We start from the raw sequence: 25,818 nt of genomic DNA, 5'->3' as shown, positions 1-25,818 counted from the left end.
ATAGGATTTGCATTATTCATCCAGCAGAACATGGAGCATTTAGCCATATGATATGACCTGTTTCCTGGTGACTATTGTATTGCATGTCCTGGACTCCATGATGTGGGGCAACCTGTCATTGCCATGCTTCACACTTCCTCACCACTTGTCCACCCATCATAAAATGATACAAACATATCCTGTTGCTTTTCGCAACATATTAATCCTTTTCTAATAACTCCAAGAAGTTAGCAACACCCACATGCTACTCTGTACTTGGAATTATACAACAACAAAAATAGATGCAATATGGGGAATTGTGTACACAGCCAAACATAGAACATCATGAACCAGTTTCAGCGTTTAGATAGTAATTTCTGACTAAAATATACAATATTTCTGAATTCATGATGCCGATCACATATTTTCTATTATGGACAGGATTTAACTAATATCAAACTGTGCAACGCATGAGCAGAGACTGAAGCCAAACCTTCTTCTCTCTGGTGTCATACTGCAACTATTTATCTGGTCCAAAATGAATGAGGAAGTGAGAGAACTTTGTCCTCTTCACCCCATGATTCTACATTTCCTAATAAACCTGTTTGAGAAATTTACATGTCTATACCATAAGCTTCGTACCTCTGGGAACCCAATCTCAAGCCATGGCTTTGCAGGGCCACTAAAATGTAAGACAGCTGCGGAGTTCAACATCTCTCTGCAAGCTTCAGGGGATCGATGTCCCAGCCCGGCCACATGCCATGACGGATCAATAGGGTGCACATTACCTTCCAAAGTGAGTAAGGCCGGTGGTAGCACTCCTGGCTTCCATAATGTCAATCCAGAATTGAGGTTCTGTGAAATACAATCATAGTGTTACATACAAACAAAAATTCAACAATGTCATTTAATTACTAACAATATCATCCAGTCATTAACTACTCTAGCAGTATGGAACTTCTTCTTTAGAACTTAATCACAACAGATATACCAGAAAAGAATGTCCATATCAACAAAAATCAAATTCATGTATTTTTTTCAGAACGTTTGTTCTATGCAGCGCTCTGTCCAAATGGACCCCAGCTGGATTGACAACAGATGAAATTCACTGCTATCAGTAGAGGCTTTAGAATTGTTATCCCCCTATTCTCTAGTTCATATTTCCTTGGCTTAGACATGAAAAATATGCATGCAGAATTGGAGGGAATCCATCTACAGATTAAGTTGATATAGCATAACAAGTCCAGTTGCAAATTTTTTATTTAAATGGAGACATTATACTTACCAGTTTCAACCATTTATGATAAGTTGCTGTCACATCAGATTTCCTCCAAGCTTCAAGATCAAGGACATTCATTCCAAAAAGCCAAGCAGAGCGGTTAGGGTCAAAATTGGATGATATTACTGGGTTAGAAAAATTCAGGTAGTCCCCGAATCTTCTTCCTACACAACAGTTGTCTCCACATGATGAGCCAAAAACTGCACCAACAGCTTTCCCTTCCAGATCTAATTCCCACAAAGATGATATGTCATGTTGTACTACTATATCATCCTCCAGTAACACTACCTTGTTGAGATCTGGAAACAGCTGTTTGATCCACAAAAGTCAGCAAACAGATGAATCATCATTAAAGATATCAAATTTAAGAGTGTATCCATCTGATTAGAGGAGAAAAAGATCATGTAAAATTTTGGATACTTACCTCATGAATATAAATTCTGAGATGATTCATGAGAGACAAGCAGCTAGGGCTTAAGACCTCCAAATATCTTCTATGCTCTTCCCTATATTCAAAATCTTCTTGCTTTAAATTGTTGTAGAAATGACTCCAAACTAAACGATTGATTTCTAACATCTCTTTAACCCCAACATTCACTTCCTGAGACCAATCATATTGGTGCAATCCTTTAACTTCCACGACAGCTGATTTAACAGAATTGATTGCAAACCATGCATGCATTGGAGTGAAAGTTTTCCTGTCAGTGACTATATGAAACACCAATTCTTCAGGTCTGGCAAAGTTTTGAACAGTAGATGAAACAACAACAGAGGCAGCAAGGACATTGTCAGTTAGGAGAACAACATGCCTAAAAGATGGGTCGGTGAGATGGGAAACGTATTCGGGTGAAGGTAAACGAGATCTGGCTACTGCATTTACTGCATACTCTTCTGCCAATTTGAGGCAAAGGCAATGTGTGCTCTTAGGGATACCATGTGAAGCTAAATGCCAGTATATTGACTCACGTTGTCTAGCTGATTGGACCTTGCGCTCCATCCCCAAAAGCTGTATATTGAAAGAAAAATGCTGTAACTTGTCAGAGGTCCAGCAAGTGATGTTATAATACCAGTAAAAAGGCAGTCATATACAATGCAAATTAGTGTCACAAATAGCTTGTTCATTTATGATGCTCATTTCAAGCAACACAATAGTCATCCTTCAGATCATGCACACATTATTCTGCTACTGCAGGATAGCTGCTTTCACAGCAGAATGTGTTAACTTCTAAACAAAAAAGTTGGATAAAAAAATAAGGTAAGAACTACTATACATGAATTTCCCAATGAACAGGTATAGGATGCTTCACATGTCAAAATTTATATTTGTTGTTCTGTCAATGTTAGCCTATTCAGGAACCTGACAAGTGAATGCTAACAAAATTCTTCCTTGAATATTAAGAGAGATGTGTGACTGTAACATAGACATTCAACCTTAATTGAAGATGTTCATACATGGGAATACAAACATCAAACCAGGCCAAGCAGATCAGTGCCATATCTAAGAAAACAATTTATATTGGAACATTTTATTTTCTTTCAAAGTGAAAATGGATAATAAACATTTGCATAAGCTAAGAGAGAAATTAAAACTGAAAAGGAAACATTATAAATAGCATTACTATCTAAGAAAATAAGTTAAGTTGATTCCATTTTAACTTTCTTGTAACATTATTTCATCCACATTTATTGAATTAATTTTTTTGTATGCACTTATCCACATGATAAGGTTGTTAAATAAAATAGATAGCGTCATTACCATAGCCTTAGTCTTGGAAGCAAAAGCCTTGATGTCCTGTTGTTTGGACGTCATCTCCTTCACAAGCTCGTTGAATGATTCTAACGGAACATGTACTCCGTCGTTACTGGTACCATCGTTTGCTTCTAGTAGCGCCCTCGTCAGTTCTTCTCTGAGTCCCTTTTAAGGTACATGCATAAACATAATTAAAAAAAAAAATCAAAACAAATCATTTACGTTTTTGCTGTTGATTCCGCCAAACAGTGTTGACGTATCATGATGAGAAAAGATTACTAGACCTGTTACAACATAAAAAATGGCTGCTGCCACGTTTGTAATAACTGCTTCCATGGTAACATAAGTGCAATCTTTGGGAATTTTCGTCCCTTTATTCAAATCGTGATGGAAGCAGCCAATGGTCCTGGCGATAGCACTTAAACCACCAATTATTACTTTTTTGTGTTTTCTTTTTATTGAATCTAAAGAAATAATCAAAGTGGACAAGAATACAATAAAAGCAAGATAACCGGCCACGTGTTCTAGAAAACAACTTCTGGAAGGAATATGGTGACAGTTCCTCGAAATGTGATCATACGTGGATTCTGCACCAAGAATTTTCATTCTTTCCAAAATTTATGGTCCTGGTACAAATATATTACAATCCATCTCCAGCTTCATCCACAAGCCCAGACTGCCCAGTACACGTTGTCGCAGGTGAAAGAATATTAAAATGCGAGTGCTTAAATCCAATATTAACTGGTCCTACTGATTAGTGGTTTAAGAAGCCACATCTTGTGAACATGGGGTACCCTACATGCCTGTTTTTTATTTTCTTCCCACATTTCAATTCCATAATTTCCATAATATTCACTCTTCTGTGTAAGTTGTTTCTGCCCTCCCCGTGGGCAAAATGTTAAAGAGAACGTGATCGATTAATACGAAATCCAAATTTCCTAATAGTCATAACTTTTGAACCTGTCAAACTATGGGCCTTGAATAAGATATTAAGCAAAATGGAAGAAAATGAGTGAGTGAAGGTGATAAGATCAACAGCTCTGGCATCACATAAAAAGAATCCCGATTTGCAAATTTCCAAAAATTGAACTCCCACTGATATACGATATTCAGTTAGCTACCCAGGACCCGGAGTAACAAATTAGACACAATTATTAATACAGCTGGCATGACTAGATGTGGACAAAAGAGTGAAACTGTTATTGTTGGTTTACTAAAATGACGAAAGACTTTTTGGTCATGAAAACTGATAGTCACTTTAAGCCGATTTGATTAAATCTTAGTATATTTCCATTTCTAAAAATATCAAATATTCTGATATTAAAATAAATCTGTAATCTAATTTTATTTTTTAAAAAAAGTTGAAAGACTTATTCCCACAGGGTTTAATAAATATCTGAACTTTTATCCATCAAATTTTTAAAATTTAAAGTTTCATTCATCACCTAACTTATGTTAAAATTTTCTGTTATGACCAAGGATAAAACCATCATTTTATTAAAAATATTAAAAAATTATACCTTCATCTCATCCTCCCTTTGAAAAATAGCAATTACCCCTTAACCTAAAACTTTTTCAATCTTTGACAATGGGAACCAACAAACAAGAAAGAAAGAGACATTGACCATATCCCAACTCTTCCTCTTTTGTTCGACAATTTCCATAGTTGGATATGATGACTAAAGATGAAAGGCAAAAACCCTAGGGATTTAAAGGAGAGAAAATCATTTTTTAAAATTAGAAAAGTTTTAAGTTGAGGTGAAATATTACTTTTCAAAACCTAAAAGAGAAATGAGATAAAATTATAATTTTTTAATATTTTTTGTAAAATGATAATTTTATCTTTGACCTAATAAAAAATTCTAATAGAAGTTAAATAATATATGAAACTTTGAAATTTTAAAAATTGACAGATAGGAGTTAGGTGTTTATTAAACCTTGGGTTGGAATAAGTCTTTTGGCCTTAAAAAAAAAAAAAAAAAACTAATATGTAAATTTTTCTATAATTTTCGCGTTATCATACTAAATTACTAATTACAACATAAAAAACATCCATAATTACTTGACAATTTAATTACAGCATGTATATAAAAACTTTATATTTATTATATTACTTATTAGTTAATGTTTCAGTATAGTCAAATATTACAAAACATTGTTAAGCAAATTGATGCTGAAATTTTAGATGTTACTATTTTATGTAACCAAATGACGTTTTCAATTATATACTTAAAAATTAAAGGGCTGCTGTAATACGACGTAAATATGTTTTTTTTCTCTTATTTAAGTAGTGTTTTTAAAAGGGGTAAGCAAATAAATAGTTTCATAAAAAGCAAAAGGGCATTTTCGTCATTAATTACCAGTGATGTGTCGCTCCCGCTGAAAAGTCTTCGTCCTATACAATCTGCAGAAACGAAAAATTCTATTACAGTTAAAGAAATAATACTATAAGAAAATCTCATTTTCCCTAACAAATAGATAAACTATGCAAAGAAATTCCGCTTTAAAACAGAGCTTCATTTTGTTAGGCATCTTTAACCAAAAAAATATAAATATGAAAATCCGTAAATCAATTTCCAAAAGAGTAAATGAAAAATGGTAAGAACTTCGTTTTTCCACAAAAGAAGAGCAGAAAAGGAAAATAAATGGAAAATAAATTACCAAGCGAAGAAGAGCAAATAGAGGTAGATTCCAGCACCAAAAACGCAACTCTAACAAAGCAAAGTGGCAAAACGATTCCAAGCACCAGCACCACCGGCAACAAAGCCCGGGAAGTAGAAATTCTCCGGCTAGCCAGAGTCAGAGCCGGCGCCGCCAACGATCCCTTGCTGGAGTTCGATATCGTCACTCTATTTATCCCCGTCGTCGATATGTAAAACTTCATTTCCTCTCACTGTAATAAATACTTTCCCTCACTTTCCCACACTTTCTCACCTTTTCCATCAATCCAATCAGCAAATAGTAAGATCTAAATTCTATTCGATGACTCCGTCCAAACACTATAATATATGACGTTAAAAATTGGATTAATAATAATAAAATTTCAATGAAAATGAAGAAAATAACAAAAGAGAATGAATTAGCATTGGCAATTTAATTACCTTTTTGAGAAGTCACGAGTTGGATTTTCTGTGGAGTCAGGGGTTTAGACTTTAGAGATCACACTCTTATGTTTCCGCCAGAAACCAAGAAAAACAACAATATGATTATTCTTTTCTATTATTTTATTCGAAGAAAAGTAAATAGTGAGACACAGGGAGAGAACGCGGAAAGCCAAATCCAAGGCCGCGTTTAATGCCGGGGGAGGGAAATGGGGATTGCAATTATTTATAATCGCTCCAAAGAGAGACGGTGAGTTTAGTTATGTTTACATAAATTTACAGATTTGACCTCGCTATTTCAACTTTTGTCACCGACAGAGAATGTTGCAGTGCTGCACCTTGTGTTAAGTAACCCAGCAGTGGAAAGATGAAATTAATGTAGGGGCGACCGCATGGCCTTATTCTGCACATCACATCAGAAGGTCTTTGATCTGTCACTCCGTTTCAATGCCTTGACAAATAAATCATTCAACTTTTGCGCTGAACAGTACTTTTATATGAAAATTAACTTTGATTGACAACTAATTATCACAATTACAGTAATCCTAATAAATTCCATCATTAATCACATGATTTGTCTTGATAAATTGTGGATCATTAACATTAATTCCAACAATGGTACTCAATCACAACAATTTTTATTTTATAAATTTTAATCACAAACTCTGAGTTAAATTGATCATGCGAATATCAATTAATTTGAGACTTACAGGAATCAGAAATCCCTCACCTTTTTACAAATCAGGTTTTTGTTGAGTCTCGGACCACATGACGTACTAATCATGCGTAAAACGACATGAAGTATACATACAACACAAGTGTATTACTGTGTGACCACGTGTCATACGGCCGGACATATCTATGTAAGGTTAAAGTTTCAAAACACAAGATATGTCTGGCGTCCTCATCTAAATTATTGTGACGTTGTTTCGGAATATTTAAAATTTCAATCAATATAGGTGAATATTGAATCAATATATAAATAAGAAATTAAATTATTCCTTATGGGTCACCACCAAACTAATTAATCATGAACAAGACGCAAAAATAACATTTAATTAACTACCTTCTTTAAAATTACGCAAAGATTAGTTCAATAATCATTCTTTTTGTAGGGGGAAGGATTATTTCCCATACAAGTTTTAGTTGAAATTTAAAAGTTTATCTGTGACAGTTGAAAAACCTAAACTTTCATCCATACTCTAACTTCTATTAACTTTTTCTGTTAAAATGAGGAGTGAAATAGTTATTTTATTATTTATATTAAAAAGTTACAAAATTTATTATTTTTTCTCTTCCCAAGTTTTAAAAACTAACATTTTATCCTTACCTAAAGTTTTTAAACTTTAAAATGTGATATTTTCACCCTCAAATTTAGGGTTTTTATATTTTTTAAAGTCAACCACCTTTTATAACTTTCAAAACCAGTAGTTTTACCCTCTTTTCAACTTCATCTTCTGACGTTGTCTTCGGTGTCATTTTTGGCCTCCTCCTTCTCTCAGTGCAACGAAGAGATCTTCATCTCCTCGTCGCACCACTTGCCATCACACCAGGAGAAGGAAAAGGTCATAGATTACGCCAAAGATAATGTTAGAAGATGAAGTTGAAAAGAGGGTGAAACTGTTGTTTTTGAAAGTTATGGGGGGCGATTGAGTTTGAAAAATATGAAAACCCTAGGTTTGGAGGTGAAAATATTATTTTTCAAAGTTTGAAATTTTTAGATAAGAGTGAAATATCAATTTCTAAAACCTGAGGGGGAAAAGTAACAAATTTTATAACTTTTTAATATAAACAGTAAATTAACCATTTTATCCCTCATTTTAATAAAAAAAATTAACAAAAGTTAGATTACAGATAGAAAGTTAGGGTTTTCAACAACGCATGTATGTTTTTAAATTTTCACTAAAACTTTGGTGGGAAATAGTGCTTCGTCCTTCTTTTTTATTGTCATCACTCTGAATCAGAATCATAAATAAATGACCTTCCAGTTGGCTTACAAAATTTGAACACCGTAAAATGATTTTTGTGTAGCTTATACGATTAGCAACCCTAATTTATGAATCAACACTTGGTTTCATCATTTACCGAAAATATTCCACTTTGTTGGAAGTGTCAGTGCCCTAATCTGTTGTACATGTACATCAGCTAATTAAATTAGCATCTGCATTAACTCAATGTTTAATGTGAATTAAATGTCACGTTAAAGATTTAATTAAAAGTTTGGAGCCCATGAAGTGGCATTATCTGTTTCGGCTAATGATGTATTATTTTTCAGGTCGGAGCAGTTGCGTGATCAAGTAATCAAAAGGAGTTAATAGGGAAAAGGCTTTCCCTATCCCAGAGCTTTTTAGCCTTTCGATTACGAATTCGGTGGAAGTATGTAAAACATTTTCCAAGTTTTCAGTTACGTTTTGTTAATTCACGTTGTGAGAGAAATTACTTCTTCTTCTTTTACTATTGTAATCATACATGATGCAGCCACTTGTACCCACCTACTTAATCCAAATTACACTTGTCATGAAATTATGTACATACCATTGATGTTGGTTTTTTCTGTAGCTTGAAACCTATAAAGTGTTATGTCTAAATTCAACAAGATTCAATCGTCAACCAAAGAAAAATTTTCCTACAGGCGCTAATTTCTACATTCACACAAAAAATGCCATCTTTTAAAACTTATAAATGATTTCATTTGTGAGAACAAATAATGAGTTGTACATGGACGGGACACTAAAAAAAAAAAATTAATAAAAAATTTTGTATTCTCATTGGCAATATTTTAATGAAAATAGATATGATGACTTATGATAACGATAAAAAAAAAAAATTTAATAATTATTTTTTTATTAAAATTATAAATTTGTTTAATTTTCATGAAAATATAGATAATTTGTTATTATAATTATGAAATTAATACTTATAATAATCTAATTTTTTTTTTAAGTTAAAAAGGAAAAATGTTAAATCAAGTTAGTGGCAACAAGGATGCTATATCTTCTCCGTAAAACATGGAAGATGATGACGAAGTTTGATTTCTGCTGAAGAAAAATAAACAAGTAGGTGTGTTGTGTCGGTCGGCAACGAATTCAAATGGAAAGGAAAACAGTATCCAAGGGCTTTGCTTCACCATCACAATCCCAAGTAATAAATATTTCAAAGCATCAATTGTTTTAGTTGAATATATTTACTTAAATCTTTGGCTAATTATTTTTTCACATTCGAGAATTAATATAAACTTCATTCACGGCTCGTAACTTATATAATTCTTGTATAATATATTGAAATTTGTGTCCTTTTTATGGTCTAAAACCAAGGCTACATAATTTAATGTAATCATCCTCAATTTTCTGCATAAATTGATAGAATGAAGATAAAAGAAAAGACAGAAAACAAACACATTAAGATGATTGAATCATTAAATGAAATGTAAAAGTTAAGGGAAGTGCATTGAAGTCAAAGATGAATTGATGGTTTACTTGGTTGAAGGCTTGAAGCACATGGGCGATGGCTCGGCCTTTCTCAAAGCGGAAGAACAACAGTAGAAATACAGCAAGTCCCTAAACACATCGTGTTGCTTTAAAAATGGTGCATGTGGGGGGCCTTGAATGCCCAACCCCACAAAATTGGGTGTCAAGTAACATGCAAACTGGGACCTATTAATAAGCAAAGTCACATTCAGATGTTATTGCATGAGAACGAATACTGGTCAATTGCAAACTCTTTGTCAGTGTGTAGGAAAAGTCGCCTCCGAACCCAATGGATTGTATTTGAACAATTGCTGATATTAATTTTTAAGATGCCGGTCTCTCTCTGCCTTATTTGTTTTCATGTAAAATTATAGTTTTAGAAATTTTATTTAAAAAATAAAATTAAAAGAGTTTTTAAAAACAAAGTAATTTTTTATTCAAAGTAGAACATCGTATATATCACTTATAAATATAACGGGTAAAGTAAGTTCAAAGTTACGAGAGAAGGGATGTTTTGTGGATGTAAACAGATATGTCGAACCACATTATTATTATTATTTTTTTGCGTGATTTATATATTTTATTTTTTTTTCTCAAGTATATTTTTTCACGATCTCCTAATAATTTTGTTGTATTTATGTCTATCACAAATTGTTCAATGAAAATCGGGGACGGGGCAGGCCTAGCCCAATTTATCATAGACCCAACCCATTTTGAAAATTGGGTTCATAAGACTTATCACAGCCTGCGGAAACCATGTCAATGCTTTTGGGCTCTTGATTAGAAGTTTTGGAAGGTATTTAATTTGTACTTCTATCTAATCAATCTGTTTTTTATTATAAAATAAATAAATAATTATCATAAAAATAAATTATCTAAAAAAATAAATTATTTAAAAAATTGTGATTACAACTCTGGTAAAATTGGTTGCACGGTTACTTAAATGGTGACAGTATATGAAATAAAAAGTAATTTTGATTTAAAATAAAAAGTATTTTTATTTGAAATGATAATTAAATTATTTTTGTATTATCTCATGTATCAATTTAATAAAAAAAGAAATTTGTGTTTTAACCCTTAATTACATATTAAAGTCTTTGTAAAGAGTTGAATGATTATTATCCAGTTATATTATGAAGTGCTTTGTTATTTTTAATTTAGTTAACAACAATTTTAAAATATAAATTATGAGATAATACTATAATCTATAAGCAACGTCATAATAGCCGTTATGTACATGTCAATAACATTTAAACTTATCCAAATTTTAAGTTTTTTAAAAAGAAATTACTATTTATGTTTTTATCAATTTTATTTTGATATTTCTAAATACAAGAAAAAAACATTTAAGTATAGTTTATGTTAAAAAAATTAGTTTGATAATTTATTTTTTATTATTTGTATTATTTAATTTAATTTTTCATTAATCAAATATTACTATAATTTTATATTATCAATAATAATATGATATTTAATATTCATCTAATTTTGATTTTATTATAAATTTATTTTTATTAATTAAGTTTTTACTGTTAAAATATATTTATTTTTAATTTATATAACAAATAATATAAAACATATTTTAAAATAATTATATTTAAATAAAATAATATTTTAATTTTTTATTATTTCTAATTAAATTTAATTATTATTTATATTTATCTATTTTTATTAAATTTTATTTTATACTATCATTATTTATAACTAATAATTTTTTAGTAAATTTATTTTTAAAATAACTTTTTATAATAAAATATTACTCTGCGCTTTGTCTGAGGCCCATCTTATGAATTTGCATCACGTGTTGATCTGTAACTGTATTTGGCGGCGTGTCTATAGTACTATCGTCAATTACATCAACGCAAAGTTAAGTCATGACTTGGCAACATCTGAATGGTTCATTCTATGCACCACACTTTTGTGAAGAAAGAATGAAAATTGTAACAGAGACGTTGTACAAGTATGAAAGCAAAAGCATATTTATAAATAGCCCAGAGCTCCTCAAACTCTTTAACTGCCTTCCCTCTTCACAGTAACACTACAGATCTCGTCTTGTCTCTGCGTTTGTTTCTCCGCCTGCTCTGCTTCTCTCTCATTGTCTCAAGAATCCTCAACAAGAAAGCAAATCTAAGAACAAAAGTAAGTCCAATCTCTGTCTCTGTATCTCTCTTTTTAAAACTTACAGAAATAGTCGTTTCTTGGAAAAAAAAAAAAAAAACAAACTTATGATTATCGTATTTTCTGTTACAAATTTGTGATAGATATGTGATTACTGAGAGAGATTCATACGTTGAAGGGGGTTTAGTTTAACTTTTTCGATCTTTTTGGGATTATACTTTTACTTATGCAGTTGCTGAGTGCTCATTAATAATGCAAAGATGATGTAGTGGATCTGTTCTGTTTTTCCACAGATCTCTCAGTTATGCTCTGAATTTTCTGGGAAAGTGTTTATTTATGTATGTTTTTTCTTCACAAAGGTGTTAGGAAACTGCTAGTTAAGCATTCTTTAAGTGTTAAACGAGTATAAACAGTTCCTGATTGCGAATTGCTAAATGTGTTTTTCTGTTACTGGATAGTTTCTTGGAGAGTTTTTATATTATGATGTAATAGCTTCGAATTGAACTTAAAATGTGCCAAGAAAATACTGATTTTTCTTTTCTATGGTTAGTTTTTGTTTGCTTGAATTGGGTTTTCTGGATAAATAATAGGAAAAGAATGCTTTATCTCGTTCTATAAAAGTAATTTTGTAATTAGTTTGATTGGTTGAACCTATAAATACCTAGATATTCTTTTGTTTGTTAGAGATTCATTCGGAAGAAGCACAGTCAAGAGCCATAACAAAGGGGTTAATAAATTTCTTTGAATTCAGGTTCTCTGTTACTGCAAAATAGAAAACAATTATTCTCAAAAGATTGATCTTTTTTTTTTAAATTCCATTAAAAATTAACATATAATTTTTTAAAAAAATTTTCCTTCATGTCTTGGTGTTGCAATTTTGAATCTTACTCTTCTACATTCTTTTTCATGCTATGCACCAATTGTTATTAGTAAATTCCAGCAGTAGCTCGTGATGTTTTTCATTATTCTAATATTGGTTTTATCATATTTTAATATTGGATCATGCAAAAGCTGTGGTGGAATGGCTACCGCATACACGCCAAAGAACATCCTCATCACAGGAGCCGCTGGTTTCATTGCATCCCATGTGTGCAACAGGTTCATCCGGCGCTACCCTGATTACAAGATTGTTGTTTTAGACAAGCTTGATTATTGTTCAAACCTTAAGAACCTCAACTTCTCGAAATCCTCTCCTAACTTTAAGTTCATTAGGGGAGATATTTTCAGTGCTGACCTGGTCAACTTCATTCTCCTAACTGAAAACATCGATACTATTATGCACTTTGCAGCACAGACTCATGTCGATAACTCCTTTGGCCACAGCATTAAGTTCACTGAGAACAACATCCTGGGTACTCATGTTCTCTTGGAAGCCTGCAAAACCACTGGTCAAATCAAGAGGTTTATACATGTAAGTACTGATGAGGTTTATGGAGAGACTAATGAGGATGCGGCGGTGGGAAACCATGAGGCATCTCAGCTCCTGCCAACTAACCCTTATTCTGCTACTAAAGCCGGGGCAGAAATGCTTGTCATGGCATATGGGCGCTCATATGGTTTGCCTGTGATAACCACGAGAGGAAACAATGTTTATGGGCCCAATCAGTTTCCTGAAAAGCTGATTCCAAAATTCATACTCTTGGCAATGAGAGGACAACCTCTTCCAATCCATGGGGATGGATCAAATGTGCGGAGTTATCTCTTCTGTGAGGATGTTGCAGAGGCATTTGAAACTGTTCTCCACAAAGGTGAAGTAGGCCATGTGTACAATATTGGGACAAAGAAAGAAAGGAGAGTTATTGATGTGGCCAGGGATATCTGCCAACTTTTCTCTTTGAATCCGGAGACTCAAATTAAGTTTGTGGAGAATAGGCCTTTTAATGATCAGAGGTACTTCTTGGACGATCGAAAACTGAAAGACCTGGGTTGGCATGAAAGGACTACATGGGAACATGGTCTCAAGAAGACAATGGAATGGTATATCAGCAATCCTGAGTGGTGGGGTAATGTTTCTAGTGCACTTGTCGCTCATCCAAGAATGAGCATGGTGTCTGCAACTGGGAAAGAATTTGGTGGGGCTGATATCAGTAATTCTGCTTCCTGACAAAGAATTCTAGACAGAGCAAATTAACATGGTTCCAGCCCCTAAAAAAAATGACTCACTGGTAAAAAAATGGCTTTCAACCAAACATGTGAACTTGTTTCAGTGGAGTTGCAAATTAAGCGTTTCATCAAGTTAAACCCAAAGATTGATCGCTGCACTTCTTTGGGTCAAAGAGTTTGCAAGATTTTCTTTCTTCTCATTGTCATCAAACCATAATATCAGTTAGTTTTATTATTATACTTTGGCCATTGTTTGAGGCACAAATCAATTACGTCATGGAGACTTATTTTTTTAATTTAAATTCTAAACTTTATTTATTCAATAAAATTTTATTATCATCTTACTGACACATTAGTACTGTTAGCTATGAAACTGAATATTATGCGGTAAAATTTTATTCTGGTTTTATTTCCTAATTGGCACTTGCTGGGTGTAAATATATTTTCTCTTCGTGTAACAACCGAATAATCAAAGTATATTGATTATCTAAAATAATTCTTATTTATTTAATAAAATTTTACTGAAATACAATGTTTTTAAAATTGGATTGAATGTTGATCCAGAGAAAGTGGCGGTCTAATCCAACAGAAAATCGGACTGTTTCATATATATTTTCTCAGAGTGGCCGAATTGACCTTAAATGGAATGATTTTGCTTTCGTGCCATTTTATTAAGGGAAAATTTTAAAAATGGCCAAAATGCCCTCTTATTAAGCAAAAATGCCCAAAATCACTATTTTCAAACCAAAATGCCCAAAATCACTGTTCCAAAAAAAATGCCTATGACTTTTTTTAATACCAAAATTACCCTTCCCCTCATATTTATATAACTCTCCCACTTACTATGGGGGTTTAATGTAATTTTAGATAAATATGAGGGGTTTTTAGACATTTTACATTATAAAGGCATTTTGATATTTATTTATTTATTTCAAACTTTTTCTAAAATATCAAAATTACCCTTTCCTTCATTTATATAACTCTCCTCACTCACTATGGGGGTTAAAATAATTTTAGATAAATATGAGGGGTTTTTGGATATTTTACATTATAAAGGCATTTTCATATTTATTTATTTATTTCAAACTTTTTCTAAAATATCAAAATTACCCTTCCCCTCATCTATATAAACCCTCCTCACTCATTTTATTTACACACACTTCTCATATCACTCAAACACTTACTCTCACTTTCATTTTTTTTGGGAAATTATTAAAAATGGCCAAAATACCCTTCCACTAAGCAAAAATGCCCAAAGTCACTATTTTCAAGCAAAAATGCCCAAATTCACTATTTCTAAGCAAAAATGCCCATAATTTTTTTTAAAATGTCAAAATTACCCTTCCCTTCATTTATATAAACCTCCTCACTCACTAGAAAAGGTTAAATGAATTTTTATTAAAATTAGGGGGGTATTTTGATATTAAACATTATAAGAGCATTATAAATTCCTCAATGAAATTTTAGGAATAGATAATTGAGGGGTCAAATGAAATATTATTAAAATTTGGAGGGCATTTTGATATATTGACTCGTATTTTTCAGATTTCTGAAGAATTTTTCAATTGTTGTCATTCTAAGGTTTTTCAACGTTTAGAATTCGAATTTCAGTTTCGTTTTTTTGAATTTAACCGTTTTACGATATATAAACTCGTATTTTTCAGATTTCCGAAGAATTTTTCGATTGTTGCCATTTTAGAGTATTTCAACTTTTAGAATTCGAATTTCAGTTCCATTTTTTCGAATTTCATCGTTTTACGATATATCGACTCGTATTTTTCAGATTTCTGAAGAATTTTTTAATTGTTACCATTTTAGGTATTCTAGGGTTTTTCAACGTTTAGAATTCGAATTTCAGTTCCATTTTTTCGAATTTAACCGTTTTACGATATATCGACTCGTATTTTTTAGATTTCGAAGAATTTTTCGATTGTTGCCATTTTAGGGTATTTCAACTTTTAGAATTCGAATTTCAGTTTCGTTTTTTTGAATTTCACCATTTTACGATATATCAACTTGTATTTTTCAGATTTCCGAAAAAATTTTTGATTGTTGTCAGTCTAGGGTTTTTCAACTTTTAGAATTCGAATTTCAGTTCTGTTTTTTCGAATTTAACCGTTTTACGATATATCAACTTCTATTTTTTAGATTTCTGAAGAATTTTTCGATTGTTGCCATTTTAAGGTATTTCAACTTTTAGAATTCGAATTTCAGTTCCGTTTTTTCTATATAAATAAATAACTGATAATATAATAATATAATGTGTAACTATATAATTAAATAAATAATTATATATTTTTTATCAAAAAAAAGATAGAGATACCCAAATTGTAGAAATAATATTTATTTTAGTGTTCAAGGGTCATAGATCTTATCTCCACATTTGCATTTCCACACTTGAGCATAATAATAACTCTCAATATAATCTTGAAGATCAATATTATTTAGTGCTGCTCTTGGAGGCTTTTTACTGTCATCAATAAGTACAAGAGTAGCCATGCAAGGCCTGCAATTAAAGCACTTGTTTGCACAAGCTGGAGGGCTTGAACCAAGTTTCATCTCGAAAAAATTCTTATCATCATCACTAACTTCTCCTGAAACTGCATAAATTACACAAAAACATGCAAGTTATTATTAACCCTAATGAAGCTTGAAAATAATATAATCACTAGATATTCTTTACCAGATTTTGGTGACAGAAACGAGAGCAAAAAGATGAAAGCTGCAGTGAATGTTGCTTTCGGCTTTGCGCCATGTGGGAAGTTTCTTAAAGGATTCATCACCATGATTGAGGCTTTTTTTTTGTAAATTTTTTCCTGTAAGTTAAACTGAAGAAAAGGATGTTAACTGAAGAACATGAGCTATACATAATGCTATATATGTATAACTATTAATTGCAATTAAATTTAGCTAATTAATGGTACGTACTATAAATGTTATAGTTAACTAGACGACATGTTTTGATTTCATTACTTTTAATTATGTTTATCAGAAAATCAAACCTTCATCAATGCTCTACATCACTGATAGCTCTAAATATTATTACTATTTATTATCCCAAAAACTTTCTTTTAAACTTGGCGAAAGGATCAAAACGCAGCAGAACTTAAGCATGGAAACTTGCTTTTAACGTATAGAGAAGCAAAAATGAATTGTCGATTTTGGAAAACATTTTGCACAAATGCAATCCATATATTTATGATAGGTAAATGTAATATCTAATGAATCTCTGCAGATGAATAGAAAAAGCCATCTGTTATCTTTATGTACTGGAAATATCGTTTGACCGTGGGAAACACTGTTCCCACGGTCGGACTGCCGATCCTTTGGCAGCCATTTTTGGCTAAATTTTAGTTGTTTCGGTCTCCGATTTTCACATAAATCAAATCTACACGTTGTATAACACAAAACCCCTCAATCAATTCAACGAAAACAACCAAAAATTAAAACATTTTAAGCATTGTTCAAATCGAAACCCTAAAATTTCAAACCGCAAAATCTCAATCAAATCTCAATAATATGAGCAATAACTTGGTTTAAATAAGATTACGGGAGATATACTAACCTTCTTTGCCATTTGCGGCTGCCGGAAAGCAAGAAAATCAGCGGAAATGTGGTCCGCCATGGGATGAACGTGGAAAGTTTTGAGTTTTCTTTGAAATGTACAGTAAAATCGCAAAGATTATCGTGGGAAATAAGAAATTTGGTTGTGTTGATATATAAGGGCATTTTTGTAATTTCGCAAAATCCACGGCGACGTGAGAAATTTTTAAAAAACCCGACGTGGGATAAGACTCTCCCCGACGCCCCAATAGTTTAAAAAAGCTAATTTACCCCCCAAAAAAAATTTCAGTGTCTGTTTGACGTGGGAGAAATTGCTTGACGTGGGAAACACTGTTCCACGTCGGACTGCCGATCTCTTCGGCAGTCATTTTCGGCCAAATTTTGGTCGTTTCGGCCTCCGATTTTCACATAAATCAAATCTACACGTTGTATAACACAAAACCCCTCAATTAATTCAACAAAAACAACCAAGAATCAAAACAATTTAAGCATTGTTCAAACCGTAAACCCTAAAATTTCAAACAGAAAAATCTCAATCAAATCTCAATAATATGAGCAATAACTTGATCCAAACAAGATTACGGGAGATGTGATAACATTATTTTCCATTTTCGATTGCCGAAAAGCAAGAAAATCGGCGGAAATGACGTTCGCCGTGGGATGTGGAAAAAATTCGAATTTTCTTTGAATTGCACAGTGAAAATTTGCTGTGTTTATATATGGGGGCAGTTTCGTCATTTCACAAAACCTGGGCATTTTTGCTTAAACCTGAATTTTTTGGATAATTTCGCTTAGACCCCTTTAATTTTGCCTAGTTTTTAAAATTTCCCTTTTATTAATCACCATTTTTGGCCTTATTTCATATATATTTCAATAATTGAATCACTTATCATTACATGGTTTCATTAAAGAATCGTAATTTTTGTTTAATGAACTTTCTTCCTTCGTACTAACATAGCTGTAAAAAACTTATGGGTCGCCTGGGACAACCTCTGCATTCTGTTTTAGGGTTTATGAGGTTTTAAAGATTAATTAGGTTTGAGTATGTTAGGTTTCTATGGAGAAGATGTTGCTGGAAATTAGTAAATACATAGGAAAAGTTGACATCAATTAGTTTCTACTGAAAAAGAAATGATCCAGTGAGCCTCCGTCTAGCTGCTGAGATCCTTGGAAAAACCAAGACCATGAAAATGTGAATCTTATGTGTTATTGGTTTGTGAGAAATTACCCTAGCTCAGTAGATGGAGGCTATTGTTTTCTTTTAAATCAGGATTAAATTTTGAATATAATTTCACATATTTTCACCTACGATGTTTCTGCATGCAGGGTTTTGTCTGTATTATATAAGCCAACCTTTGTTGAAATTCTAATGATACCATTTATGTTTTAATCTTTTTTTACTTCAACATTTAAAGGAATTAGTACTCTGTTTACAGCAATGTTGAAGCATGGAAGTAGATCAAAGGCATGGCATGGACCTCAAAAGTCTCATTAGCCAGTTTTTCTCAGGTCTTTGGTCTTGATCTTTGTGACTTTGATATTATTGTATTCCAGCAATCATAAAAAGCCTGCTGATTCATCATTTGGAATTCTGAAGCAGGATGGAATAGTTTTGAGTCTGCAGTAAAATTCAAACCGACCATAGAGTTGAGAAATGGGACAGACATGATATGGCGGATACCTGGTGCACCCAAGGCAGTTCTCTTTCTGGCACATGGGTGCAATGGCGGGGGTTTTAATTTCTGCGACAGGTCTTCTTAGTCCCCAAAGTGCATTGGCTTGCCTGAGGAAAGGCTGCTGTTGCATGCAATTGCTTGAAAGTTCGCTGTTCTTACCATATCTGGCGCTGGGAAATGCTGGACATTAGGGGAAGAAAGGTTAATTGTTAAAGATATTATACATGGTGGGTTGAGAGACACAAGTTTGTGAAGCTTCCACTTGTGGCTTTGGGGGCCTCTTCTGGTGGGTATTTTGTTTTATGTACTCACCACTAATTTGAGGTTTGTAGTGTTACTCTTATGATTGCTGAAGGCCTATTTGATCAAATGGATATCCTGGAGGACTATCCACCACCTACACTTTTTGTGCAAATGCCAAAGGATTTATATAGGCAACCGAAATAGGTTAGTATATGGAAGTGCTGCGGAATAAGGGCATTGATGTTGCAAAGGTTGAATACTTGGCGTTTCCCCTGTCACTAAATTTCTAAGCTGACAGAATTCCAGGTCTTGAGCAGGCTGTTTCTCGTAAATTATTTGAGATATATCGGGACAAGGGCTTTAACGAAGAGAATGGATATACGAGGAATGATGGACGTGCAACACTTTGGAATGAAGCACTCTGGGAAAGCAAGACCATTGTGCTAGATAAAAAAATTGGTTAATCATGTCCAGAAGAAACTACGTCTTGCAATTGCATACCATGAAATGACGAGCCTGCAGTCTGAGCAGATCTTTAAATGGTTCAAAACTCATTTGAGCTGATCAGGACTGCAGTATGACCACTCTTTCTTCCTCATCCTTAGAGCTTTGTGGCATTATGCAGTAACAGATTCCCTAGGTTTTTACTTCACTGGAACACCTTGATTTCTGGATTTTAGAGGAATCATGTGGGATCTGTTCTCTTGAAACAAATATGTGAGAGAAGCCAGATGATAAATCAGCATGCGTGGTTAATTAAGACTGAAGCTGCCCGTTGACTTGCCAAGTAATTTGTGCAGTATACAGAGTTCGTGTCAATGGTGCTGCTATGAGGCAACTTATCATTATCTACTGTTCCGTTTGGCGTTACAAGCCATTAACCCCTGACTATTCATGCAATATAATGTATATTTGGTAGATGAACAATCAGCTTTTACAGCAGTATTGAGTATATATATAATCTAGAGCATTTTCGCCAATTGGAATACCATTACGTCTTGGTTACTTTTGCATTGAGTTTTCTTAATGAATGTGAATTCACATGCTTATCCTAGTATTATTCAGTGATGAATTACTGTGCGTCAAGGTCATTGAATGCTCATTTATTAATTATGACTGACCCTTTGATGACAGCAGCGTGCACTCATTAATGACAGCATCACCCTGGCCATGCTATTCTATAACGAGGTAAGGAGTATTTGAACATAAAAACAAAAACATTTGACGAAAGCAATAGGTTTCTTGTTAAAAATAATAAAGAAAAAAACGAGTACCTGAAATGACGATTTGGGAATAATCTAAACCAAAAAATATTATTCAAGACTAGGTAGCATAAACTAAACAATTAAACAACAAAGCATCTTGAAATTATAATACTGTAACGTGACTGATAATGATAAGATAGTAGAAAGACTTGATATTCTTAACAAAATAGCACACCCCATAGATATATAATGCTTCCACAAACTGAAAGTTGGAAAAATAAACATGCCAAATAATGAAGTTATTATTCAACCTCTGGGCCTGAAGCGGCCCTCATTTGCCGACTTGAAGAGTTGAGCTTGAGCTGCTGCAGTCTTCTCTGAGTGGATTGCCGACACGAAGCTCTGCCTGACTTGGTCAGTTGTGAAAGGGAACCTGTGATTAACCAAGGAGTTGAGCCACGATGCAGTCCCTTCCCGGTAAAGTGCTCCATAACCATCACTAAGATTGTTGGAAAGTGCTTGCTGCAAGCTCATGTTGGGGCTGAAACCAGGAGCGCTAGTCACTCCGAATGCATGGCCCAATGTACCCCACCAGCCCAGCACACCCCATATCAAAGTGGGATGATTACTCCAGTAACTACAAATAAACATAAGCATGTAGATATTATGTAGTTTAGTTGGTGCTGAAAGAGTATATTCTAATTTTAAGCGATTTAAAAATATTGACTTACGTGCATGTGCCAGGAATGGGTGAGAATGGAGGTGAGGGAATTGTCGGGGTGCCTGGATCATACGGTGGGCTAACAATAACAGGAGGACTATAACCACCAGAAGGTGGAGGAGATTGGTAATATCCTGAAGGAGGGTTTGATGGCGTTGAGGGGGTTGAGGGTGTGACGGGTTCGTGTGGTGGACTTCCACAGTTAGAAGGTGGCGATGGCGAAGATGGAGTTGGATTGTAGCTTCCTCCATGTGATGGGGTTGGATTGTGGCTTCCTCCATGGTGAGAGGGTGGTGAACCATACGATGGTGTATTTCCATGGGGTGGACTCCCGTGTGAGCCTGGATTGTGGCTTCCTCCATGGTGAGAGGGTGGTGAACCATACGATGGTGTATTTCCATGGGGTGGACTCCCGTGTGAGCCTGCACTTACAACAAAATTGGTTTATGATAAAATCACTGCATAATAAGCCTTTCAATATTATCTCACTGAAAACCTTTTGTAGTTAGTCTAAACCATGTAAAATTTTGCTTAACAAACAGTATTGATTACAAAAGTATATGCAATACGTGAAATAGAGCACAAAAATAGCCGTGTAAGTTGATGAGGTAGAGTCAGAGATACCTGAAGGAGGAGTTCCAGAATGTGGGTTAGGAGAGTAGTAGGTTTTTTTATCTTCAAAGCGAATGGACATAGCAGGAAGGACCAAGCCCTGGAAGAGCAACCCAGTAGCCATTATCCATGCAAAAAATGAAGCACTTGTCTCCCTTGCCATGGGTGGTAATACAAACAAAGAAGAAGAGTGAAGTGAGGAAATAGATGGTTTGTGTCGTTGAGAGAGAGAGAGAGATGATAAATATAAAGAGTTGACAGGGTGAGGTGAAGTAAATATTAGCAGGTGGAGGAGTGTGAGGTTAGTTGATATTTTGCAGGTGCATTTATATGAATCATTAATAACTTTGCTTTGCAGCAATAATGCTAGTTGATGTATAGCCCTCTGATACACCTTATAATACAGAATCAAATATTGGAAGGGCATACCTATCAATAATGGGCACTTCTTGTACGTTTAAAAATGATGAAATGCAAAATTTAAAGGTGCATGCACGGTTTATGTGGAGAGATATTGCTGCAGTGCTGGTTTATTTTCCTGCCCAATATCCAATTCTCATCTGTTTTCAATTCCATCTTCTGAATTCTTGTTTAGATCTAATTACTTGGCAATAGTTTAGAATGACATATATTTTGATGGAATATAGTGCCAACTTGCGCAGACTGATATCTCAGACGCAGTAGAAGGGATTTGCTCAGGGCTCTAAGAGAAATACATTTCCCATCTGATTCAGGCAATTATTTAATTGTGAGTATGTAATGTATGCGTACAAAAGTAACTGGGCTCTATACAACCATCAAAGAGACCGCTGATGACAACAAGAACCAGAGAACTAAAATTACATATTTTCACAGGATGACAAATCAACGACGTGACATCGAATATGAAGGAAAACTATGTTAGAAATTCTTCGAAGAACATGAATAGTAATTAACATCAATCTCTATTCATGTACTTTAATTTTGGGATCGATACCCAGAATGCCTGTCAAGTCCATACTGTGACGTTTTGAAGCTGTATAAAATGGAATACCCAAGGGACACGTATCTAGCATCTAGGTCTAAACCTAGACAAACTAGTTTTAGCTGGTCCCAGCCAACTCCCATTCAAGCAATCCTGGATTTATATCTGCTACATGTGCAAATTAAATGAAATATTTTGAATGTAATGTCATGTAAATTTGGTTTTTTACCGCGGCATTATTTATTTACATCTATTGAAACTTACTATCATTTTATATATTTATATACCTATTATCTAAAATTATTCAGAGAAAATATTATCCAGTACTTTGCAACTTATTATTCAATTCTAAGACGAAACCCTGTGATACAGTGGAGCCAGCTGCTCTGTATATTGTGATGGATCATGGCGATTTAAAGCTGATCATTTCCCAGTTCCAGATTTCTGATCACTAGATCGAAATCTTGCTGGGGGCCGAAAATTCTGAACAACTGGCTGTAAGTTTGCAGATGATCATCTATTACATAATAAACTAAAACCGTACCGTAAAAAAAAATAAAAAAGTTTGAAATTATATATAGTGAGTGGTAATAACGGTAGAATGAACAGAAACAATGTTTAAGAATACACATGGAAGAAGATGGCGAGAGTAAAGAGAAAGGGTCCAGAATACAGAAAGTGAACTTAATTACAGTGACAGGGAAGGTGGTGGTAACACATCTAGTATCTGCCGTTGAATTTCTGTCAAACCTAACTTGGGCTGCGATTTTCACATAAATATGAGAGAGAGAGTGGGTCAATTTTCATTATATATATCATCATTTTGGCCTTGCCTTATAAAAGCTAGTTACAGCTTGGCTCTGTGCTGGCCGTTCTGAGTTGTCGTAATTGGAGAGTGAAGAGGGACAACAACAGTAAATATGTAAGGCCAGCTCAGAGGCTGAAGGGCTATTTCCCACCCAAGACAAAGCCACAGGGATGAGATTTCAAAAGTTTAAATATTTTTTAATAAATTAATTATTATAAAAATATTTTTCATCAGAGATAAAAAATAAAGAATAAAATAGTTATTTTATTATTAAATTTTAAAAATTTATATCATTTTTTCTTTAAGATTAAATTTTAAAAAAATCATTTTTTTCCTAATTTTAAGTTTCATATTTTTTAATTTTTTTCTTTTGCAATCACCCCGACAAACTTTTTAAAACTTTATTCCACCCCCCATTTCAACTTGTATCATCTCTGATGGCTCAACAACAGGAGCTAGACAATAACTGGATGACGAAATATTGACTCATTTTTTTGACACTTTTAGATGACAGTTGGATGGTAAAAGGGTCCACGATGTCCTTTCATTAATGTTGTACTTTTATCAACGCTCTAGGGTTTTATCATCGTCCTTTCATCGATATTTTGTCATCCAACCATTGTCTAGTTACTATTCGTTGAGTCATCGGGATGATATAAATTGAAATGGGGGTGAAACAAAGTTTTAAAAAGTTTGTGGGGGTGGTTGCAAATGAAACAAATTTAAAAAGTATAAAGCCCTACAACTGAGGGGAAAAGTGAATTTTTCAAGATTTAATTTTGAAAAAAAAATTATTATTTTTTCAAATTAAAAAAGAAAATTATATAAATTTTAGAGTTTAGTGATAAAATAATGGTTTTATCATTATCTCTAATAAAAAGTTTTAGTAATAATTAGTTTATAAATAGGTATTTAAAATTTTAAAACCTCATATTTATATTTTTTTGTTTGCATTAAAATTTGGGTAAGAAATAGTCCTCTGACCTTGTGAAACTTTCCTGGTAAATGCTGCATTAATATTATCACTGTTTCAGAAACAGTTAATATGGTAAATTCTTTCCAGACTTATGATTAAAAAACTCTTCAATATTGCATGTTTCCACCGTTCAAACTTAAATTAATTTGTAATGCTCAATCTTCCGGCTGTTCTAACAGTGTTGTCTAGTTAATTAGGTTAATTATTTAGACTTCAGTGCTTGTACCATGGACAAAAAGTGTTCAAATTTAGTTGATATGCGTATAAGTTACATTACGAATACATTAACTATTAAAGGTAAAGCAAAAGATTCTTGTTAATATTTAGTAACTGTAAATTAAGTTGGATTGGAATAGAATGGTTAAAATATAAGGTTTATAAGAAGATAATTAAATGGTGAAATGTAGAAAAAATTTCTGCTAGTGACGTCGACACATCAACACGAATTCAACACAAAGGCTGCAGAGTAGTCTCTCAACATGTTGAAGATCTTAAATAAGATTTTAGGACCAGTTTGGCTCATTCTGGTGCTCGACAGCAGCTATCACTATCGGCTACTAGTTATAGTCTTCTCCGTTTCTTACCCTAGATATAAAGCGTTCATTTTGGTGCATTGCATGGGGAAGCTTTAAGTAGCATCATATTTGGATGGTCTACAGTCCATGCCGACACCCGCGTGACCCGTTAATCCAGCCCCTTCGTTTATTAAGAATGGATCAAAAGGGAATGAGGCACGTCTAGAGCTTTAGAACCACAAGATTCATACATGCAATTACACATGTAACTCCACTACATATATATATATATATATATATATATATATATATATATATATATATATATATATATATATATATATATATATATATATATATATATATATATATATATATGTATGCATGTATTTATATGTTCATGTATACATGTAGGAACAGGTTTGAAGTTTAGTATCTTTGAAGTTTAGTAAATTGTACGAACAGCTTTCATAGTTATCAAATCACCGCCTTTGAAAATTCTTACCCTCCATTTCCAACCTCGTACATCATACAGTGGGTGAACTTAAGAATCTATCATTGTTAGATGCGTATTTTACAATTAAGAGCAACCTAGCTTAGACCAAAAATAAAAGTTAATTAACATTAAAGACAAGATTTCATTCTTCTTGTGAACTCAACACTAATTTTAATCTTTTGTTAATACCAAAATCTCTGTATATAAAATTCATAGTCTAGAAAAAGCAAAATGATTAATC

General features: G+C 33.3%; 4 protein-coding genes across 6 annotated transcripts; 1 reads left to right on the top strand and 3 right to left on the bottom strand.

Annotated features, from left to right (window-relative positions):
- Positions 1-261: 261 nt before the first annotated feature.
- LOC123223213 (probable galacturonosyltransferase 15) lies at positions 262-6,320 on the bottom strand. Its single transcript, XM_044646322.1, has 7 exons — positions 6,110-6,320; positions 5,670-6,007; positions 5,369-5,412; positions 3,015-3,173; positions 1,683-2,264; positions 1,265-1,567; positions 262-834 (listed from the first exon to the last, which is right to left on the bottom strand). Exons 2-7 carry the CDS (start codon positions 5,890-5,892, stop codon positions 550-552), a joined length of 1,596 nt encoding a protein of 531 aa, XP_044502257.1. The 5' UTR covers positions 5,893-6,007; positions 6,110-6,320; the 3' UTR covers positions 262-549.
- A 5,218-nt stretch (positions 6,321-11,538) lies between these two features.
- LOC123223579 (trifunctional UDP-glucose 4,6-dehydratase/UDP-4-keto-6-deoxy-D-glucose 3,5-epimerase/UDP-4-keto-L-rhamnose-reductase RHM1-like) lies at positions 11,539-14,147 on the top strand. The gene is made up of 2 exons (XM_044646803.1): positions 11,539-11,715; positions 12,706-14,147. The coding sequence occupies exon 2, from the start codon at positions 12,716-12,718 to the stop codon at positions 13,796-13,798; it is 1,083 nt and encodes a 360-aa protein (XP_044502738.1). The 5' UTR covers positions 11,539-11,715; positions 12,706-12,715; the 3' UTR covers positions 13,799-14,147.
- A 1,970-nt stretch (positions 14,148-16,117) lies between these two features.
- Positions 16,118-17,486, bottom strand: LOC123223578 (EPIDERMAL PATTERNING FACTOR-like protein 8). Of its 2 annotated transcripts, none has more exons than XM_044646800.1 (3): positions 17,363-17,486; positions 16,481-16,625; positions 16,118-16,397 (listed from the first exon to the last, which is right to left on the bottom strand). In XM_044646800.1, the coding sequence occupies exons 1-3, from the start codon at positions 17,420-17,422 to the stop codon at positions 16,153-16,155; spliced, it is 450 nt and encodes a 149-aa protein (XP_044502735.1). In that variant the 5' UTR covers positions 17,423-17,486; the 3' UTR covers positions 16,118-16,152. The 2 variants fall into 2 exon arrangements, with proteins under 2 accessions (XP_044502735.1, XP_044502737.1); XM_044646802.1 differs by having other exon boundaries at positions 16,481-16,613.
- A 3,088-nt stretch (positions 17,487-20,574) lies between these two features.
- On the bottom strand, positions 20,575-22,050 carry LOC123223577 (protodermal factor 1-like). 2 transcript variants are annotated; one of them, XM_044646798.1, is made up of 3 exons: positions 21,831-22,050; positions 21,217-21,628; positions 20,575-21,122 (listed from the first exon to the last, which is right to left on the bottom strand). In XM_044646798.1, exons 1-3 carry the CDS (start codon positions 21,979-21,981, stop codon positions 20,792-20,794), a joined length of 894 nt encoding a protein of 297 aa, XP_044502733.1. In that variant the 5' UTR covers positions 21,982-22,050; the 3' UTR covers positions 20,575-20,791. The 2 variants fall into 2 exon arrangements, with proteins under 2 accessions (XP_044502733.1, XP_044502734.1); XM_044646799.1 differs by having other exon boundaries at positions 21,217-21,547.
- Positions 22,051-25,818: the final 3,768 nt, after the last annotated feature.

Source organism: Mangifera indica, chromosome 8 (genome assembly GCF_011075055.1).
Source record: "Mangifera indica cultivar Alphonso chromosome 8, CATAS_Mindica_2.1, whole genome shotgun sequence".
NCBI lineage: Eukaryota > Viridiplantae > Streptophyta > Magnoliopsida > Sapindales > Anacardiaceae > Mangifera > Mangifera indica.
This window is presented reverse-complemented; position numbering and strand designations above follow the sequence as displayed.

Excerpts from the sequence above, each read along its gene's own strand:
- LOC123223213 (XM_044646322.1), bottom strand. The coding sequence starts at position 5,892 with ATGAAGTTTTACATATCGACGACGGGGATAAATAGAGTGACGATATCG. Across the intron at positions 1,568-1,682 it reads TCAGAATTTATATTCATGAG|CTGTTTCCAGATCTCAACAA; the intron begins GTAAGTATCCAA and ends TGGATCAAACAG. Across the intron at positions 835-1,264 it reads ATCATAAATGGTTGAAACTG|AACCTCAATTCTGGATTGAC; the intron begins GTAAGTATAATG and ends TGTATTTCACAG.
- LOC123223579 (XM_044646803.1), top strand. The coding sequence starts at position 12,716 with ATGGCTACCGCATACACGCCAAAGAACATCCTCATCACAGGAGCCGCT.
- LOC123223578 (XM_044646800.1), bottom strand. The coding sequence starts at position 17,422 with ATGGCGGACCACATTTCCGCTGATTTTCTTGCTTTCCGGCAGCCGCAA. Across the intron at positions 16,626-17,362 it reads AGCCGCAAATGGCAAAGAAG|TTTAACTTACAGGAAAAAAT; the intron begins GTTAGTATATCT and ends CCTTTTCTTCAG. Across the intron at positions 16,398-16,480 it reads GTTTCTGTCACCAAAATCTG|TTTCAGGAGAAGTTAGTGAT; the intron begins GTAAAGAATATC and ends TAATTTATGCAG.
- LOC123223577 (XM_044646798.1), bottom strand. The coding sequence starts at position 21,981 with ATGGCAAGGGAGACAAGTGCTTCATTTTTTGCATGGATAATGGCTACT. Across the intron at positions 21,629-21,830 it reads TTCTGGAACTCCTCCTTCAG|GCTCACACGGGAGTCCACCC; the intron begins GTATCTCTGACT and ends TTGTAAGTGCAG. Across the intron at positions 21,123-21,216 it reads CCCATTCCTGGCACATGCAC|TTACTGGAGTAATCATCCCA; the intron begins GTAAGTCAATAT and ends GTTTATTTGTAG.